Genomic DNA, 20,630 nt, shown 5'->3' with positions numbered 1-20,630 from the left:
TGGTGTCCAGTAGCCTAAGAAGCCCAAGCTACCACCACTTAGGTAGGTTCGCTTCTTCTCCCCTTAGTCCCTCGCTGCAGTGAGCCTGTTGCCAGCAGGTCTCACTGTAAAATAAAAAACCTAAACTATACTTTCTTTCTAGGAGCTCAGGAGAGCCCCTAGTGTGCATCCAGCTCAGCCGGGCACAGAAATCTAACTGAGGCTTGGAGGAGGGTCATAGGGGGAGGAGCCAGTGCACACCAGATAGTCCTAAAGCTTTCTTTAGATGTGCCCAGTCTCCTGCGGAGCCGTCTATTCCCCATGGTCCTTACGTAGTCCCCAGCATCCACTAGGACGTCAGAGAAAATGGAGTGTTCAACTTAGTCTAAGTGCATTTTATCATACAAAATAATCCGCAGCGTGATTCACAATATTTTCAATAAGATTGCAAGAGCGTACAGAGACCGAATCACCAAGCAAAGTAAGACAAAGTATTATATATCTAAAAAAAGTAGCTGAAGACAGGCTAATGTATGTGTAATATATAGGAACTCATCTTTAAAACTAAGGGGCCCATTTATCATGGAGTGATAAAACTCTAATTGATAAAACTTGTTGCTTATGGTGCTTCAGCCAATTAGAACGCAAGACAGTTGGGAGCTGAACGCATGACACCAGTTGGGAGCTGAACGCATGACACCAGTTGGGAGCTGAACGCACGACAGTTGGGAGCTGAACGCACGACAGTTGGGAGCTGAACGCATGACACCAGTTGGGAGCTGAACGCATGACACCAGTTGGGAGCTGAACGCATGACACCAGTTGGGAGCTGAACGCATGACACCAGTTGGGAGCTGAACGCATGACACCAGTTGGGAGGTGAACGCATGACACCAGTTGGGAGGTGAACGCACGACACCAGTTGGGAGGTGAACGCACGACACCAGTTGGGAGGTGAACGCACGACACCAGTTGGGAGGTGAACGCACGACACCAGTTGGGAGGTGAACGCACGACACCAGTTGGGAGGTGAACGCACGACACCAGTTGGGAGCTGAACGCACGACACCAGTTGGGAGCTGAACGCACGACACCAGTTGGGAGCTGAACGCACGACACCAGTTGGGAGCTGAACGCACGACACCAGTTGGGAGCTGAACGCACGACACCAGTTGGGAGCTGAACGCACGACACCAGTTGGGAGCTGAACGCACGACCTGAACGCACGACACCAGTTGGGAGCTGAACGCACGACCTGAACGCACGACACCAGTTGGGAGCTGAACGCATGACACCAGTTGGGAGCTGAACGCATGACAGCTGAACGCATGACAGCTGGGAGCTGAACGCATGACACCAGTTGGGAGCTGAACGCATGACAGCGGGGAGCTGAACGCATGACAGCTGAACGCACGACAGCTGGGAGCTGAACGCACGACAGCTGGGAGCTGAACGCACGACAGCTGGGAGCTGAACGCACGACAGCTGGGAGCTGAACGCACGACAGTTGGGAGCTGAACGCACGACAGTTGGGAGCTGATAGTCTGGAGAACCACTGATCATACGCAACAAGTTTTATAATTTACAATGAGTTTAATCACTCATTGATAAATAAGCCCCTTAATAGTAAATAGTAAACATAAATAAATAAAATGGGTATCTGTTAATTATATGGACGCCACTGCAAACTCACAGGTGATGCGTTAATGTGTACGGCTTAACCTGAACAGCTGTTTCATGTTGCTGATTAAAAGTACCGTAGCGCAGTAGGTGAGCATCTCCAGCGCATGTGACGTTATGGAAGCCCAGTCACCGAAGCAGGAGAATGGATGCTGGCCATTCTTAGGACACACCCTGTATATTTATATGTAGCAGGTGCCTCTCCAGGAACTCCACCTGCTTAGGGCCAGTGACCATTCATCCGCTTTGGCCTTGTGCTCTGGGCGGCGGCATCAGTCGCACACCTCTCGCTATGCCCCTGCTATTATTGTTATTAGTCGCTGATTTGATTCATTTTACATCTTTCGATAAAACCATTTTTACAGCTTATTATTCCTATTAAGTCTAAATACTGGTTGGGATCGGGTGACAGGCGGTCGGGATCCTGGTGGTCAGCATACCGACGCCAGGATCCCAGCTGGCAGAATACCGGCAGGGGGGCGAGCGCAACGAAGCCCCTTGCAGGCTGCTAGTCACACTCTGTAGGTGTCATGGACACCCACAAGTGGAAATACTCCTGGGACCCCTGCCAGCATTCTGGCGGCTGGGATCAGAACTACATCCCCTAAATACATGTAGATAGACTCATCATATTAGTACATAGCTGCTTGTTACTGATTTTTATAGTAAATCCTGTAAAATACTTAGTTTTTAATTCGTCTCCTTTTGTACTTTGCAGTGCAGTCCATCTTTTTGATTACTAGTACTAATTTTAAAGAAATTTTTTTTTTATTGATATAAAATAAAAAGCACATTTATTGCAAAACTCTTCTGGTGGTTTTTGGTACATAGACTGGGGTTAATGAAACTAGCGCACACTCTTGTCAAAAAAATTACCTTGTTCCACATCCATGTATATGGTGTGGAGTTTGTACATGTTCACAAGCATGTTTTGAGTGTTTATTGCAGCTTATGATTAAACGTCTATAAACAATATTTAAATATATATATTTTAATTAGCGCCTGGTGTTGTGAGGTTCTTAGTCCATTCCATCTGCCACTCAGGGTGACTGCTTATCATGTGCTTTTCCTTCTCTTACTTATAGGCCCTACACACTTGGCGATATTCTGAAAGATATGAACGATCTCGTTCATATCTTTCAGTGTGGCGACTTAAGCGATGAACGATGCGCGTCCCCGCGCTCGTTCATCGCTGGTCTCCCGTCGGCTGTGCATGCAGGCCAATATGGACGATCTCGTCCATATTTGCCTGCACTTCAATGTAGCCGGGTGACGGGGGGAGTGAAGAAACTTCACTCCCCCCGTCACTGCCCCCCCGCCGCCGGGTCGCTCGTCGGCCGTATCGGCCGTCGGGCACCTCGGCGGCACATCGCCAAGTGAGTAGGGCCCTTCTGACTATCTTCTATACAATACTTCTTACAGCGGCATCTAGCCCACGGTTTCAGCCACCCTGATATTTATTTCAGTGTCATGTCCATTGATGCCTTGTACTTGCTCTATATTGTCTTGTACTGTTTTTGTTTATGTACTTTGTTAGGTGCTGCAGAAACCTTGTAAAGCCATGAATATTATAATAATAATAATAATAATACATTCAAAGTACACTAAGATAGATGAAATTGAAAATAAAAACAAGCTAATGTTAAGCATTAGTCCTACTTATTACATATAATACATAAATCTGAAAAGTAATACAAAATTAAAGAATCAAAAGCACTTTTCAAACAAACAAACAAACAAATACACACACACACAAGAGTTTTAACACCACGCATCCCACTGGCATTAAACATTTTGAATAAATACACTAAGTTTTTTTAGTATAACAGGCTTTAAAAAAAGTAACGGTGCCATGCCAGAAGTCAAAGCATAATAAAAAAAAATAAGAATTTACTTACCGATAATTCTATTTCTCGTAGTCCGTAGTGGATGCTGGGAACTCCGTAAGGACCATGGGGAATAGCGGCTCCGCAGGAGACTGGGCACAAAAGTAAAGCTTTAGGACTACCTGGTGTGCACTGGCTCCTCCCCCTATGACCCTCCTCCAAGCCTCAGTTAGGATACTGTGCCCGGACGAGCGTACACAATAAGGAAGGATTTTGAATCCCGGGTAAGACTCATACCAGCCACACCAATCACACCGTATAACCTGTGATCTGAACCCAGTTAACAGCATGATAACAGAGGAGCCTCTGGAAAGATGGCTCACAACAATAATAACCCGATTTTTGTAACAATAACTATGTACAAGTATTGCAGACAATCCGCACTTGGGATGGGCGCCCAGCATCCACTACGGACTACGAGAAATAGAATTATCGGTAAGTAAATTCTTATTTTCTCTGACATCCTAGTGGATGCTGGGAACTCCGTAAGGACCATGGGGATTATACCAAAGCTCCCAAACGGGCGGGAGAGTGCGGATGACTCTGCAGCACCGAATGAGAGAACTCCAGGTCCTCCTCAGCCAGGGTATCAAATTTGTAGAATTTAGCAAACGTGTTTGCCCCTGACCAAGTAGCTGCTCGGCAAAGTTGTAACGCCGAGACCCCTCGGGCAGCCGCCAAAGATGAGCCCACCTTCCTTGTGGAATGGGTTTTTACAGATTTTGGCTGTGGCAGGCCTGCCAGAGAATGTGCAAGCTGAATTGTACTACAAATCCAACGAGCAATAGTCTGCTTAGAAGCAGGAGCACCCAGCTTGTTGGGTGCATACAGGATAAACAGCGAGTCAGATTTCCTGACTCCAGCCGTCCTGGAAACATATATTTTCAAGGCCCTGACTACGTCCAACAACTTGGAGTCCTCCAAGTCACTAGTAGCCGCAGGTACCACAATAGGTTGGTTCAGATGAAACACTGAAAACACCTTAAGGAGAAAATGAGGACGAGTCCTCAATTCCGCCCTGTCTGAATGGAAGATCAGATAAGGGCTTTTACAGGATAAAGCCCGCCAATTCTGACACGCGCCTGGCCGAGGCCAGGGTCAACAACATGACCACTTTCCATGTGAGATATTTTAACTCCACAGATTCAAGTGGTTCAAACCAATGTGACTTTAGGAACCCCAAAACTACATTGAGATCACAAGGTGCCACTGGAGGCACAAAAGGAGGCTGTATATGCAGTACCCCTTTTACAAACGTCTGAACTTCAGGTAGTGAAGCTAGTTCTTTCTGGAAGAAAATTGACAGGGCCGAAATTTGAACCTTAATGGACCCCAATTTTAGGCCCATAGACACTCCTGTTTACAGGAAATGCAGGAATCGACCTAGTTGAAATTCCTCCATCGGGGCCTTACTGGCCTCGCACCACGCAACATATTTTCGCCAAATGCGGTGATAATGCTTTGCGGTTACATCCTTCCTGGCTTGATCAGGGTAGGGATGACTTCATCCGGAATGCCTTTTTCCTTCAGGATCCGGCGTTCAACCGCCCTGCCGTCAAACGCAGCCGCGGTAAGTCTTGGAATAGACAGGGTCCTTGCTGGAGCAGGTCCCTTCTTAGAGGTAGAGGCCACGGGTCCTCCGTGAGCCTCTCTTGAAGTTCCGGGTACCAAGTCCTTCTTGGCCAATCCGGAGCCACGAGTATAGTTCTTACTCCCCTCCGTCTTATAATTCTCAGTACTTTTGGTATGAGAGGAAGAGGAGGGAACACATACACTGACTGGTACACCCACGGTGTTACCAGAGCGTCCACAGCTATTGCCTGAGGGTCCCTTGACCTGGCGCAATACCTGTCCAATTTTTTGTTTAGGCGGGACGCCATCATGTCCACTCCCGGAATGAACACTGCTGACAATGCTATCACATGATTTTCCGCCCAGCGAAAAATCCTTGCAGCTTCTGCCATTGCCCTCCTGCTTCTTGTGCCGCCCTGTCTGTTTACGTGGGCGACTGCCGTGATGTTGTCCGACTGGATCAGCACCTGCTGACCTTGAAGCAGAGGTCTTGCTTGGCTTAGGACATCGTAAATGGCCCTTAGCTCCAAAATATTTATGTGAAGTGATGTCTCCAGGCTTGACCACAAGCCCTGGAAATTTCTTCCCTGTGTGACTGCTCCCCAGCCTCGCAGGCTGGCATCCGTGGTCACCAGGACCCAGTCCTGAATGCCGAATCTGCGGCCCTCTAGAAGATGAGCACTCTGCAACCACCACAGGAGAGACACCCTTGTCTTTGGTGACAGGGTTATCCGCTGATGCATCTGAAGATGCGATCCGGACCATTTGTCCAGCAGGTCCCACTGGAAAGTTCTTGCGTGGAATCTGCCGAATGGAATTGCTTCGTAGGAAGCCACCATTTTTCCCAGGACCCTTGTGCACTGATGCACTGACACTTGGCCTGGTTTTAGGAGGTTTCTGACTAGTTCGGATAACTCCCTGGCTTTCTCCTCCGGGAGAAAACACCTTTTTCTGGACTGTGTCCAGGAACATCCCTAGGAATAGAAGGCGTGTCGTCGGGATCAGCTGCGATTTTGGAATATTGAGAATCCAACCGTGCTGCCGCAGCACTATCTGAGATAGTGCTACCCCGATTTCCAACGGTTCCCTGGATCTTGCCCTTATCAGGAGATCGTCCAAGTAAGGGATAACTAAAACTCCCTTCTTTCGAAGGAGTATCATCATTTCGGCCATTACCTTGGTAAAGACCCGGGGTGCCGTGGACAATCCAAACGGCAGCGTCTGAGACTGATAGTGACAGTTCTGTACCACAAACCTGAGGTACCCTTGGAGAAGGGTAAATTGGGACATGTAGGTAAGCATCTTTGATGTCCAGAGAGACCATATAGTCCCCTTCTTCCAGGTTTGCAATCACTGCTCTGAGTGACTCCATCTTGAACCTTTGAATTTGAACCTTTGTATGTAAGTGTTCAAGGATTTTAGATTTAAAATTGGTCTCACCGAGCCGTCCGGCTTCGGTACCACAAATAGTGTGGAATAGTACCCCTTTCCCTGTTGCAGGAGGGGTACCTTGATTATCACCTGCTGGGAATACAGCCTGTGAATGGCTTGCAATACTGCCTCCCTGTCTGAGGGAGACGTCAGTAAAGCAGACTTTATGAAACGGCGAGGGGGAGACATCTCGAATTTCTTGAGACGGGCCCCCACCGTGCCTGAGTCCGCTTGTAAAGCCCCAGCGTCATGCGGAGGACTTTGCGGAGGCGGGAGAGGGCTTTTGTTCCTGGGAACTGGCTGTTTGCTGCAGCCTTTTTCTCTCCCTCTGCCACGGGGCTGAAATGAGGCGCCTTTTGCCCGCTTGCCCTTATGGGGCCGAAAGGACTGCGCCTGATAATACGGCGTCTTCTTAGGTTGAGAAGCTACCTGGGGTAAAAATGTGGATTTTCCAGCAGTTGCCGTGGCTACCAGGTCTGATAGACCTACCCCAAATAACTCCTCCCCCTTATAAGGCAATACTTCCATGTGCCTTTTAGAATCCGCATCACCTGACCACTGCCGCGTCCATAAACCTCTTCTTGCAGAAATGGACAGCGCGCTAACTCTTGATGCCAGTCGGCAAATATCCCTCTGTGCATCACGCATATATAAAAATGCATCTTTCAAATGCTCTATAGTCAGTAATATACTGTCCCTATCTAGGGTATCAATATTTTCAGTCAGGGAATCCGACCACGCCACGCCCGCACCACACATCCAGGCTGAGGCGATTGCTGGTCGCAGTATAACACCCGTGTGAGTGTATATACATTTTAGGATATTCTCCTGCTTTCTATCGGCAGGTTCCTTTAGGGCGGCCGTATCAGGAGAGGGTAGTGCTACCTGTTTAGACAAGCGTGTGAGCGCTTTATCCACCCTAGGGGGTGTTTTCCAACGTGCCCTATCCTCTGGCGGGAAAGGGTACGATGCCAATAACCTTTTAGGAATTATCAGTTTTTTATCGGGGGAAACCCACGCCTCATCACACACTTCATTTAATTCCTCGGATACAGGAAAAACTGCAGGCAGTTTTTTCTCACCAACATAATACCCTTTTTAGTGGTACTTGTATTATCAGAGATATGCAATACATTTTTCATTGCTTCAATCATGTAACGTGTGGCCCTAGTGGAAGTCACGTTTGTCTCCTCATCATCGACACTGGAGTCAGTATCCGTGTCTGTGTCTGCCATTTGAGGTAACGGGCGTTTTAAAGCCCCTGATGGCGTTTGAGACCCCTGGACAGGCACAAGCTGAGTAGCCGGCTGTCTCATGTCGTCAACTGTCTGTCGTAAAGAGCTGACACTGTCACGCAATTCCTTCCATAAGCTCATCCACTCAGGTGTCGACTCCCTAGGGGGTGACAACTCTATAATAGGCAATTGCTCCGCCTCCATCTCATTTTCCTCCTCAAACATGTCGACACAATCGTACCGACACACCGCACACACACAGGGAATGCTCTGATAGAGGACAGGACCCCACTAGCCCTTTGGGGAGACAGAGGGAGAGTATGCCAGCACACACCAGAGCGCTATATATATACAGGAATACCACTATAAAATGTGCTTTTCCCTTTATAGCTGCTGTTAGTATCAAAACTGCGCCAAATTAGTGCCCCCCTCTCTTTTTTACCCTTTTCTGTAGTGCAGGACTGCAGGGGAGAGTCAGGGAGACGTCCTTCCAGCGGAGCTGTGATGGAAAATGGCGCCCGTGTGCTGAGGAGATAGGCTCCGCCCCCTTCTCGGCGGCCTTTTCTCCCGCTTTTTGGTGAGTTCTGGCAGGGGTTAAAATACATCCATATAGCCCTGGGGTTTATATGTGGTGTATTTATGCCAGCCAAGGTGTTTACATTGCTGCTCAGGGCGCCCCCCCCTAGCGCCCTGCACCCTCAGTGACCGAAGTGTGAAGTGTGCCTGAGTAACAATGGCGCACAGCTGCAGTGCTGTGCGCTACCTTGTTGAAGACTGATGTCTTCTGCCGCCGATTTTTCCGGACCTCTTCTTGCTTCTGGCTCTGTAAGGGGGCCGGCGGCGCGGCTCTGGGACCGAGCTCCGAGGCTGGGCCTGTGTTCGGTCCCTCTGGAGCTAATGGTGTCCAGTAGCCTAAGAAGCCCAAGCTACCACCACTTAGATAGGTTCGCTTCTTCTCCCCTTAGTCCCTCGGTGCAGTGAGCCTGTTGCCAGCAGGTCTCACTGAAAATAAAAAACCTAAAACTAAACTTTCACTAAGAAGCTCAGGAGAGCCCCTAGTGTGCACCCTTCTCGGCCGGGCACAAAAATCTAACTGAGGCTTGGAGGAGGGTCATAGGGGGAGGAGCCAGTGCACACCAGGTAGTCCTAAAGCTTTACTTTTGTGCCCAGTCTCCTGCGGAGCCGCTATTCCCCATGGTCCTTACGGAGTTCCCAGCATCCACTAGGACGTCAGAGAAAACAGTGTTTTTCTTTTTAAAAAACCATTTGGTTTAAACCAGCCAACTATGACTGAGAATCCCCTCCCCAACTCCCCTCACCCAAGACCCCCAAAAGAAAAGAAAAGGATTCTGCACGGCTTGGGTACGAAATCCCATCATTCGGGATCCTGACAGTCAGAAGACTGACAGAAGGATACAGACGGCTTCAAGGTAAGTATTCACCCTACCACTAATCCCAGCCAACCCCTCCCGTAGCCTAAATATAAAAACCATTCACTGCGCTGCTGGAGAAACTGATCCTTACACTTTATAACAGTCTATGGCTTCCTGTTGACTCCATTCTCTACCACATATCATACCACTAAACATATCACATGCAGGCCTGTCCTCCATAATACATCACTCATCTCCTGATATAATCTGTGCTGCTGGGAACTCCAACCTTCCACTACAGGCGAAACTCAGAAAATGAGAATATCCTGCAAAAGTTCATTTATTTCAGTAATTCAATTTAAAAGGTGAAACTAATATATTATATAGACTCATTACATGCAAAGTGAGACATTTCAAGCCTTTAATTGTTATAATTTTGATGATTGTGGTTTACAGCTTAAGAAAACACAAAATCTCAGAAAATTAGAATGTTACAAAAAATCAATAAAAAAAAGGATTTTAAATACAGAAATGTCGGCCCTCTGAAAAGTATAATCATGTATATGTACTCAGTACTTGGTTTGGGCCCCTTTTGCATGAATTACTGCCTCAATGCGGCATGGCATGAAATCTATCAGCCTGTGGCACTGCTGAGGTGTTATGGAAGACCAGGATGCTTCAATAGCGGCCTTCAGCTCTTCTACATTGTTCCCTCTCATCTTTCTCTTGGCAATGCCATATAGATTCTCTATGGGGTTCAGGTCAGGCGAGTTTACTGGCCAATCCAGCACAGTAATCCCACAGCCATTGAACCAGGTTTCGGTACTTTTGGAAACACTCATTCAGTGGCTTCTCGCTACCACCAGTCCCCTCCACATATCATGTGACTGCCTGTCATATCCAGCACTGTCCTTGCAATGACACACATCACTGATATACTCTGTGCTGCAGAGAGACCCTGCTCCTTCCAGTATACAACTCTCAGAAAAGGGTCACGGACTAGTCAAACGTACCTTAAAAGTCCTCAATAATGATTTTAATATGCTGCATATGCAATCATGCGTGTATATGTAATTTACACAGTATACTCCTAACCAGTGACGTGTGGTGGGGTGAGGCAGGACTTTTTACCTGTCATACTAATGTATAAGCCAGAGTTCTGACTACTGTATATAAAGTATATGAAAAACACAAAAAATATATTAGATATATCTTCATTGTATAATTGTAATCATTTTTATAGGTAAAACTCTGGAGTAAAAAGTCTATGGCCTATCTTTTCCGCACATCTCTGATCAACACTCACCAAATTTCCAGCAGTATATACTGCTGCACCTGTGTATAATGCCCACATGTATATACTGCTGCACCTGTGTATAATGCCCACATGTAAATACTGCCACACCTGTGTATAATGCCCACATGTATATACTGCTGCACCTGTGAATAATGCCCACATTTACTGCTGCTTCTGTGTATAATGCCACATGTATATATTGCTGCACCTGTGTATAATGCCCACATGTATCTACTGCTGCATCTGTTTATAATGCCCACATGTATTTACTGCTGCATCTGTTTATAATGCCCACATTTATATACTGCTGCACCTGTGTATAATGCCCACGTTTATATACTGCTGCACCAGTGTATAATGCCCACACGTATTTACTGCTGCATCTGTTTATAATGCCCACATGTATATACTGCTGCACCTGTGTATAATGCCCACATTTATATACTGCTGCACCTGTGTATAATGTCCACATTTATATACTGCTGCACCTGTGTATAATGTCCACATTTATATACTGCTGCACCTGTGTATAATGCCCACAGAAACCCTTGGGCTCATATAGTGTGTAAATCTGGGTGTGGTACTAGCCAGTGCCGCCTCAGCCATTTACCTCACCGTACGTCCCTGCTCCTATCATCATATAGGAGGGAACTATCATTTCATTGACATTACACAAAATCTCTAAGGATAGAACGGGATTTACAGATACTGCTCTAGAACAGCCAGGGAGTAATGAGAATAACTAGTGTTTATCTATAATGAGGTTTGGGACAAACAACAGCCGTAATAACAGAGCCTGTGTAAAAGGGGTGTTCTGCATATCAGAAGGTTTAAGCACATATTTATTTTACGTAACACTGTCATTAGAATACAAGATGCAATTTATTTTTAGAAAAGCACGTAAACAAGGAAAGACTCAAAAACAACCACATTGTACTTTCAGCGTAAAGCAGTGTTCCAGAAGCATCCTTCTCATGAAACAAACAGCTAACACTCAACACCCATGGCTAAGAATTCATTTCCTTGCCGAGCCGGGGATCCGGTCTCTAGATCGATAGTAACTACGTCGACATGAGTTTTTCAAATTTTTTTTGACCTTTTTCATACTTAACGATCCACGTGGACTACGATTGGGAATAGTAGCCCGAAGGGACACAGTGCACTAACTGGGGTTCTCGGTCACTGTACGGCGAAAACGACACCAAACCCCCCCCCGCCCCCCCCCCCCCCCCCATTAAAAACTCATGTCGGCCTTTTTACCTGTCGACCTACACCCTGTTGACCTAGAGACCCTGTTGACATAGTTACTGTCGACCAATAGTGGTCGACATAGTTACTGTCGGCCTTGCATACCACACCCGCCGAGCCAGGTGTTCCGAGCTGTGTCAGCAGTGCCACTGACTCTAGCTGCAACAAATTATATGGGCACTAGGATTTGTGGTACATGTTATCTTTTACATATCTCTCTGGATGGATTATGAAACCTACTTTTTACATCTTATATAAACTAATGCATTCCTTTCGATAATGGCAAGTGTGCAGTTACAGACTTCTGAGTGCCTTTATGTAGAGGAGCAGAGCACAGACATAGGACAGACTGATGTAGATAAAATAATTAACAGAAAAGTGCTGGACTAGGCCACATTACCTCAGCCTACCCACAGTGACATGCAGTGTGAACGCTAGGCTGTTTTAGCAGGGCCCAATTTTAAAGTGTCAAAATGCACCCTGCCCTAATTGCGACGCCACACTGAAACAGTCTGAACAGCGCCGTTCCCACCTGCGGGCCGCTGCGTCCTGCGGGTGGGAAAAGTTGCTGTTTTCGATCGCCGTTGGGTGAATAGATGCCGTGCGTACAGAATCTATTCACATTGAGGGGGGGACTTGGTGGAAGCCCAGCACCTCTGTAAGTGCTGGGCAAGCCCCCAGGAGTGACGCGTGCTCTCGCACCTCTGCGCCCTGTCCTGACCCTGGTCTGCTGGGAGCACTAGCCTGAGGAAGGTGGTGAGAGCAGCGTGAATATATTGAGAACATAAAAGAGATATACAAATAAGTCCTTGTATACCTATACATTGTGCATCATATAGTGTGAGATGCCTGGCGCAATTCCCACGTTGTGTCTTTATTCTCAAAGTTTCCTACTTTTCCCTCAATTTTGCATCTTAGTTTGCATACAGGGTCGGAGTCAGAGGTCTGCAATATGTGTGCAGCAGTTGATCAATGTTTTCTGCACTGCACGTGTCCGAGTCGCAATGAGTTCTCATCTATAGGTAATGTGCAATTAACCCAATTAGCCTATCCCTGACCTTAATACTCTAACCCCCGACCCTAATCCAACCCTAACCCCAGACCCTAATCCAACCCTAACCCCAGACCTGTCCCTAATCATAACCCCTAATACCTTAACCCAATCTAATAAACTGAGCCCAATATCCTATCCCTAGTACCTAACAACATCCCCCAAACTAACCCTTATACTAGGGGTTTCCAAACTGTGTGCCGTGGCACCCTGGGGAGCCTCGGGACACTTGCAGGGGTGCTTTGGATTGGTGGTCCAGGAGCAATTCAAATTATTTCTGATCAATGTAATAGGCAAAACCAGTGTTGGTGGCTTAGAATCATAAAACAAGTGGACAAACAGAAGCAAATCTCTTCCCTCACCACGGGGTCTATTCATGAAGCAGTGAAAAGTGTAGAGAAGTGAGCCAGTGGAGAAGTTGCCCATAGCAACCAATCAGCATTGAAGTAACATTTATAATTCACATTCTATACATTTGTACGGAGCAGCTGATTGGTTGCCATGGACAACTTTTCCACAGGCTCACTTCTCCAACCTTTTCACCGCTTCATGAATAGACCCCAATATAACTGAACCTAAGGAAGACATATAAACACAACTTACCTAATTACATTTTTTTTCTAAATCTTCAAATAAGGAACTTTTGGCTGAGGAGTGTCATGAAAGAAATTCTGGGGCAGATGTATTAAGCCTGGAGAAGTGAGAAAGCAGTGATAAGTGGAAGGTGATAACGCACCAGCCAATCAGCTCCTAACTGTGGTTTTTCAAACCCGTAATGATTGGCTGGTGCGTTATCACCTTGCACTAAAGGGGGGTACTCACGGAGCGATCGCTGCTTAAAATCTAAGCAATCTGACTAGATTGCTTAGAACTTAAGCATGATCGCTCCGTGTGTACCCCTCACAGCGATAGCGATGCGCAGCCCCGCGCATCGCTATCGCTGGTGCCAATCTAGCAGGTCGCTCATTTCACCTGCTGGGTGAAATGAGCGCCCCCGCCCCCCCCCCCCCCCCCACTCAGCACACATTGCGCTGTGCTGAGCGGTTCGCTCAGCACACATCTCTTCCACATCGGGCAGTGAGTACTGGCCTTTACAGTATCACTGCTTTATCACTTTTCCAGGCTTAATACATCTGCCTCTGTGTTACTCTAGGGCGCCGTGATTCAGAAAAGTTATGGAACCACTGCCTTATACCCTAACCCTAAATCAAATACCCTAACCCAATCCAGTAAACTAATCCTAATACCCTAACCTACAACACCCAGCACAGCAGGGCATACGTTATTCATATGCTCCGCTATCCATTCACTTCAATGGGGCAGTGTGTGCATGCGACTGCCACCACTCCAATGATTCCTATGGAAGCAGGCAGCGATACGAACGAGCGCAGAATGCCACTACAGCAAGCTGATATAAGCATCAAAGCTGTAGCTGGACACATCTGTCGTGAGGATGTCAAAGACAAAAAAACAACCCTAGTGTGTAAGTGTGTGTGTACATGTGTTTAGGGCAGACTAGATGGGCCAAATGGTTCTTATCTGCCGTCAAATTCTACGTTTCTAGGTATGTCCCGGAAGGCCTTACAAATACCTTTAGAAGTGACTGTCTACTCAGCATCCGAATGATAGCAGCAGCAGCGGTAAAACCTCAACACAAGTGTCGCATATCAAATTAATCAGTGCAGTCTTATGAAGCAGTTTATCGCATTTGATTGAGAAGAAGATGCAATCAAGATAAAAAAAGGTGACATCCCTCGGCACAGCTCACTTGAGCCAGGCGTCTATCGTTATATGGCGCATTAAGGCTAGGTGTATTAGGATACATCTGTACACCAACATACATCTATTCTAACCAATTGTCTCCCCTCTGCACAGTTCAAACAAAATGTATGTGTGTTCTTTATTACTCAACCATGTGACTACAAGCAAACATTCTTGCCAACACTGCTGTGTGAATGAACCAAAAGGCGCACTAAGGGAGTCATTCAGAGCTGATCGCTCGCTAGCAGTTGTTTGTAGTCCTGCGATCAGATAGTCGCCGCCCACCGGGGAGTGTATTTTAGCTGTGCAAGTGTGCGAACGCATGTGCAGCCGAGCAGTACAAAAGAAAAAAACTTTGTGCAGTATCTGCACAGCCCAGGACTTACTCAGCCGCTGCGATCACTTCAGCCTGTTCGGGGCTAGAATTGACGTCAGACACCCGCCCTGCAAACGCTTGGACATGCCTGCGTTTTTCCAACTACTCCCTGAAAACGGTCAGTTGCCACCCACAGACGCCCTCTTCCTGTCAATCACCTTGCGATCGGCTGTGCAAATAGATTCTTCGTAAAACACATTGCACAGCAACAATCCACTTTGTACCCGTGCGACGCGCCTGCGCATTGCGGTGCATACGCATGCGCAGTTCTGACCTGATCGCAGCACTGCAAAAAACGCTAGCGAGTGATCAGGTCTGAATGACCCCCTAAGTAGTTTGTACCCTACATTCTGGCTGGATTGGTAAGCAATATGCAGCACTTAACATCATGTATCATATTGCCATTCCCCTATGTATTTTAAGCTTGCTCTGTCTGTCTGTTAAAACACATTCTTGTTTTATCACTGTGGGCCTAATTCAGACTTGATCGTAGATATGCTAAAGCTAGCACATCTACGATCACTTTCACAGACATGCAGGGGGAAGCCCAGCACAGGGCTAGTCTGCCCCGCATGTCTGGCTCTGCCGCCCCCCCTCCCTCCCCCCGCACAAGTACAAAAGCATCGCACAGCGGCGATGCTTTTGTACCTGGAGAGTAGCTCCCTACCAACGCAGCCACTGCGCGCTGGCAGGGAGCTACCAGTCACTCTCCAGGTCGCAGCGGCTGCATGTGATGTCACGCAGCTGCCGCGGCCCGCCCCCTGCACGGTCCGGGCACGCCTGCGTTGCCGGCCCGCCCCCTCCCTCCCGCCTGTCAATCAGGCAGAGGCGATCGCTGGGCTGAGATGCCGACCGCATCTCTGACATGCGCCGGTGCACTGCGGCGCCTGCACATGCGCAGTTCAGACCTGATCGCCCGCTGTGCGAAAACAGCAGCAATCAGGTCTGAATTAGCCCCTGTGTTCCCAAATGTAAAGAACAACAGAATATGCGCTAGGAGCGATACAGATAAATGTTAATAATACAAACATAATATATTCAGCAATGCGTCTTACCCTACCACATTTTGTAACCACCATCATTAATGTGCAAATGGGGCACCTCTGCATAAGGTAACAGCATCATACAGAGTATGAAAAGTGGATTCCAACAATACTTTCCATCACCACAAAAGAGAGTCATTATCATTTATTATATAACACTGACCTACCATGCATACTTGCCTACTCTCCCAGAATGACCAGGAGAATCTCGAATATTGCAGCGTTCCAGCACACTACCGGAACAGAAAACAAGTCCCCAAGATCAGACCCACTTCCTCTGTGAAGTGAGCAGTCTCGGGACTTGATCACACATTTTGCACAATCATGGCAGAGGTGATACATACGATATTCCGGCAGATGGGACGCCAGAAATCATATGACCGACACCAGAATCCCGAGGCAGAGAATCCTGAGGGGTCGGGTAAGTATGTCAACCCTCCTCCCTACCCCCCTAACCCTCCCTTCCCACAGCCTAACCCTCCCTTTCCTCCCCTGCAGCCCATCCCTAACCCACAACGGTGGTTCCTAAACTTCGCCCCCCCCCCCCCCACCCCACACACACACACACCGTTCCCGCAGCCTAATCCTAACCCTTCCCCCTTCGCAGCCTAACCCTCCCCAGGGAGGGAACCGAACGGGATTGTGGCACCAGCATTTAGATACATGTCGGGATGCCGGCGTCTGCATTCTGAACAGTGTCGGGATTCCGGCATCTGTATTCCAACTGCCAGGATCCTGAACGCCGGGATCCTTACCGGATCCCTGGCTGAGAACTGCGGTATTACACAGTGGGGGCAGAACCACAGGGACACCGTGACCCCTTACCTCTCATCTGGACCACTGAAAAGTAGGAGAGTATAAAATTGTGCAGTGCAGTACAACCATAAAACTATATTTGGGGAGACCGGTCCATGTCCCAATGCAGCTGACAATATAATGTAATCTTCCTGTGGCACCCATGGGAGAAGGCAAGATGTTTAATCAGCTTATAACTAGAAAATGGTACAGATAATGGGAGGGGCTTGCTACAACCCTTCAACTATACATTACTTTTCCGTAATACGTGGCCAATGTCTCATTCCCATGACGTGTGAATTCTAACTCTTACCAGATGTCGCTTGGGGCTCCTCATGATCACATTTCTCATGCCACTCAATTGTACGAAAGTAGCTTAGCATAACTTCCCAAAGGGCCTTGCAGAGGTCTGTTAAGCATGGGATGTAGCTGTCAGATGTTATATGCTGCAAAGGAACATGTAAGACAATATTATTATTATTATTATTATTATTATTGCCATAGATTGGTAAAGTGCCACAATGAGGGAGAGTGGGGAAAAAAGGGGATCTGGTATGCAGGGTCGACCACACTTGGGTCGACAGTGTCTAGGTTGACCGCTATTGGTTGACGGTAAGTAGGTCAACATGGTTTCTAGGTCAACAGGGACTCTAGGTCAACATGTAGTAGGTTGACATGACAGAAGGTCGACATGAGGTTTTTTTCCACTTTTTTTGGTGTTGTATTCTCCGTACAGTGACTGGGAACCCCATTTAGTGCACCGTGTTTGCTCGCCATGCTTCGGGCAAGATGCCTCGCTCCGCTACTGCTGCGCTCGGCACAGGTTACCGCTCCCAATTGTAGTCCATATGGATCGTAAAGTATGAAAAAGTTGAATTTTTTTTTGTAAAAAGTGAAAAACTCAAGTCGACCTTTTGTCATGTCAACCTAGAACATGTCAACCTAGAGTCCATGTTGACCTAGAAACCATGTCGACCAACTTACTGTCGACCAATAGTGGTCAACCTAGACATTGTCGACCTAAGTGTGGTCAAACTTGAGACCGGATACCGGAAAAAGGGCATACATAAAAACAGGGATATACAAGGTACTATAGACAAAATCTATGTAGGCGTTAAAGCAAAGGGAAGGGCAGAGGGTTCAGCTCGAGAGGAAGCTCACAACCTAATGGAAAAATATCAGACCTGTTTAGCAGCAGGTATAATTGTATAATCCGTCATACTCCGTAACAGGCTCTGACCTTGGCATATTCAGCAGAGCAGGTAACGAACCGCCACAGGAACTAACATAACAGCTGAATCATAAGACCTTGAAGTATCTAATACCATGCTTGAGACAAACAAAAGCTTCTGAATTGTTCTTTCTTAATTGAAGTATGAACGTGGGACTGCACAGACAATGCTGTGACCAATCTAATGCAACATGACTACGTTTACTGGATGTAAACGGTTATGTACAGTATACACAATTGTGTGGACAAACGTACAGCAAGATGTGGCAAGTGGGAATAACTTTGCCTTCGGCAACATAACTTTCCCGAGGAATGCAGAGAACATTGCGTCACAGGGCAGCAGGCTGAGGTGTGTAGGGAGGAATTATTCTGTTATCAGGTATGTTACACATGGGTGTTGGTGTCCAGCTCTCTTCAGGTCAATCATTTCTTTTATATCTACACATCTGTAGGGAGTCTCATTTCTTGAGCCGGCCTACATTCACTTCAATCAATAAGGTCTGACAGATGTCATTGTATGTGCTTTCAATGCGGGTTGGCTATGGAAGCTCGGTGGCCGGGATCCCGGCGGTCAGAATACAGATGCCGGGATCCTGGGTGCCAGAATGCCGGCAGTGGGGAGAGCGCTAGGGAGCCCATTGCGAGCTCGGTGGCTCGCTGCGCTCACCACAGGTTCGATTCCCTCTCTATGGGTATCGTGGACACCCACGAGAGGAAATAGCCATGGCGCCGCTGTCGGCATTCTTGGCGGTCGGGATCCCGGCGCAGGTATCCCGATTGCCGGGATATTAACTGCATCCCTTTCATGCACTCATCAGAATGAACTGGCCTCCACCTCTCTCAGCTTGTCGCTTCCACAACTGAATTGTATATAAAATAGAACTCCCATGTATATCCATTTTCCCACGACAGCAACCTTTCTTCCACCCAAAATTATCTTCCAACATCGGAATATTCTAACTCGGGGTTAGGAGTGTCCACGTCACAATGGGTTTTATAATGTCACCCTAATTTGATCTTCCCTTCATTAAAAGCATTTCTTCATTGCACGCTACCTTAACAGGACATCAAACAGTGGCACATAGCTCCCAGCTGAAACCACATTAGGACAAACTGCTGATAGACGGGAAGACAGGACGGGTATGGGTCATTGGGTCGACTCAACTTAGGTCATGGGTTTTTGGACTTTTTTTGGTGTCGTTTTGTTCGTGAAGTGACGGGGAACCCCAATTAGTGCACCGTGTCCCCTCGCATGGCGAGCGAACTTCGGGCAAGGTGCCTCGCTGTGCTCGACACAGGTTACCGTTCCCAAATGTAGTCCTCGTAAATCTTCAAGTATGAAAAAAGGCCAAAAATTTTAATTTTATTTTTTTCAAACTCATGTCGACATTTTGACCTGTCGACCTAATGACCATGTCGACCTTCAGTGGTCGACCTTATGACTGTCGGCCTAAGTTGTGTCGACCTAACGACTATATCCCGACAGGACAGTCCCATCAAATCAAAACGGGAATATTTTATTAGTGGACAGCACTGGCGGCGTAGTGGTTGGCATTACTGCCTTGCTGCACTGAGGACTTGGGTTTGACTCCCACTAAGACCCTATTGGTATACATAAATGTTAATAAATAAAATAAATAAGACAAGGGAACAATACAGTACATTTAGGTTCCTACATCAAACACAGTGGGTGAAACCAATTTGTGGCTTAAATAAAACATTTTAAGAATACAGCTTATGTAACGAAAAGTCCACACTTCAGCTACTGAAGGCGACATGTACCATTATTACAGTTCAAATTACTGTATATACTCGAGTATAAGCCGACTTTTTCAGCACTTTTTTTTATGCTGAAAAAGCCCCCTCAGCATATACTCGAGTCAGTGCCTCAGAAGGAGGGACACGGAGGGCACAGCGCGCGCCTCTCCTGTGTCCCTCCAGCGTCTCCGGCGGGTCTATTAAATGAAGTACGCGTTCGTAAGCTCTGATTGGCTCATGAACCGGCACTTCATTTAATAGACCCGCCGCTGCCGCCGGAGACGCAGGATGGACACAGGAGAGGCGCGCGCTGTGCCCTCCGTGTCCCTCCTTCACAAAACAGCGGGGGAGTGGGGAGGGTAAGTTGTACCTGGCACTGGGGGAGCATATTTGGCACTTGGGGGGAGGCATATGTGGCACTGAGGGGGCATATCTGGCAGTCTGGGGGAATATCTGGCACTGTGGGGGAATATCTGGCAGTGTGGGGGCATATCTGGCAGTGTGGGGGCATATCTGGCACTGTGGGGGAATATCTGGCACTGTGGGGGAATATCTGGCACTGTGGGGGTATATCTGGCACTATGAGGGCATATCTGGCACTGTGGGGGCATATCTGGCACTATGAGGGCATATCTGGCACTGTGGGGGCATATCTGGCAGTATTAGGGCTGTGTACGGCTAGAGCTGCATTTCCCACCCTAGGCTTATACTCGAGTCAATAAGTTTTCCCAGGTTTTTGTGGTAAAATTAGGTGCCTCGTCTTATATTCGGGTCGACTTATACTCGAGTATATACGGTAATGTTGCCTCAACGGTGTAATTAAACTTGTATAAAAAAAAAAAAGATTTAAAAAAAAAAGTGCAACGTCTTCTCCTAAAAATAGAATTGATAGTGCAAAACAAATAAAATAATAA

General features: G+C 47.3%; 1 protein-coding gene across 2 annotated transcripts in view; it reads right to left on the bottom strand.

The window, feature by feature from the left end:
• Positions 1-20,630, bottom strand: part of VPS50 (VPS50 subunit of EARP/GARPII complex) — a 548,228-nt gene that overhangs the window by 160,800 nt on the left and 366,798 nt on the right. For both annotated transcript variants that reach the window (XM_063921392.1, XM_063921391.1), the window contains exon 13: positions 17,041-17,173. In XM_063921392.1, coding sequence (XP_063777462.1) covers positions 17,041-17,173 — 133 coding nt within the window. The remainder of the gene's footprint in view (positions 1-17,040; positions 17,174-20,630) is intronic.

This window comes from Pseudophryne corroboree, chromosome 5, assembly GCF_028390025.1.
Source record: "Pseudophryne corroboree isolate aPseCor3 chromosome 5, aPseCor3.hap2, whole genome shotgun sequence".
NCBI classification, from domain to species: domain Eukaryota; kingdom Metazoa; phylum Chordata; class Amphibia; order Anura; family Myobatrachidae; genus Pseudophryne; species Pseudophryne corroboree.
Note: the sequence above shows the minus strand (reverse complement) of the source record. Positions and strands in the feature narration are given on the sequence as shown.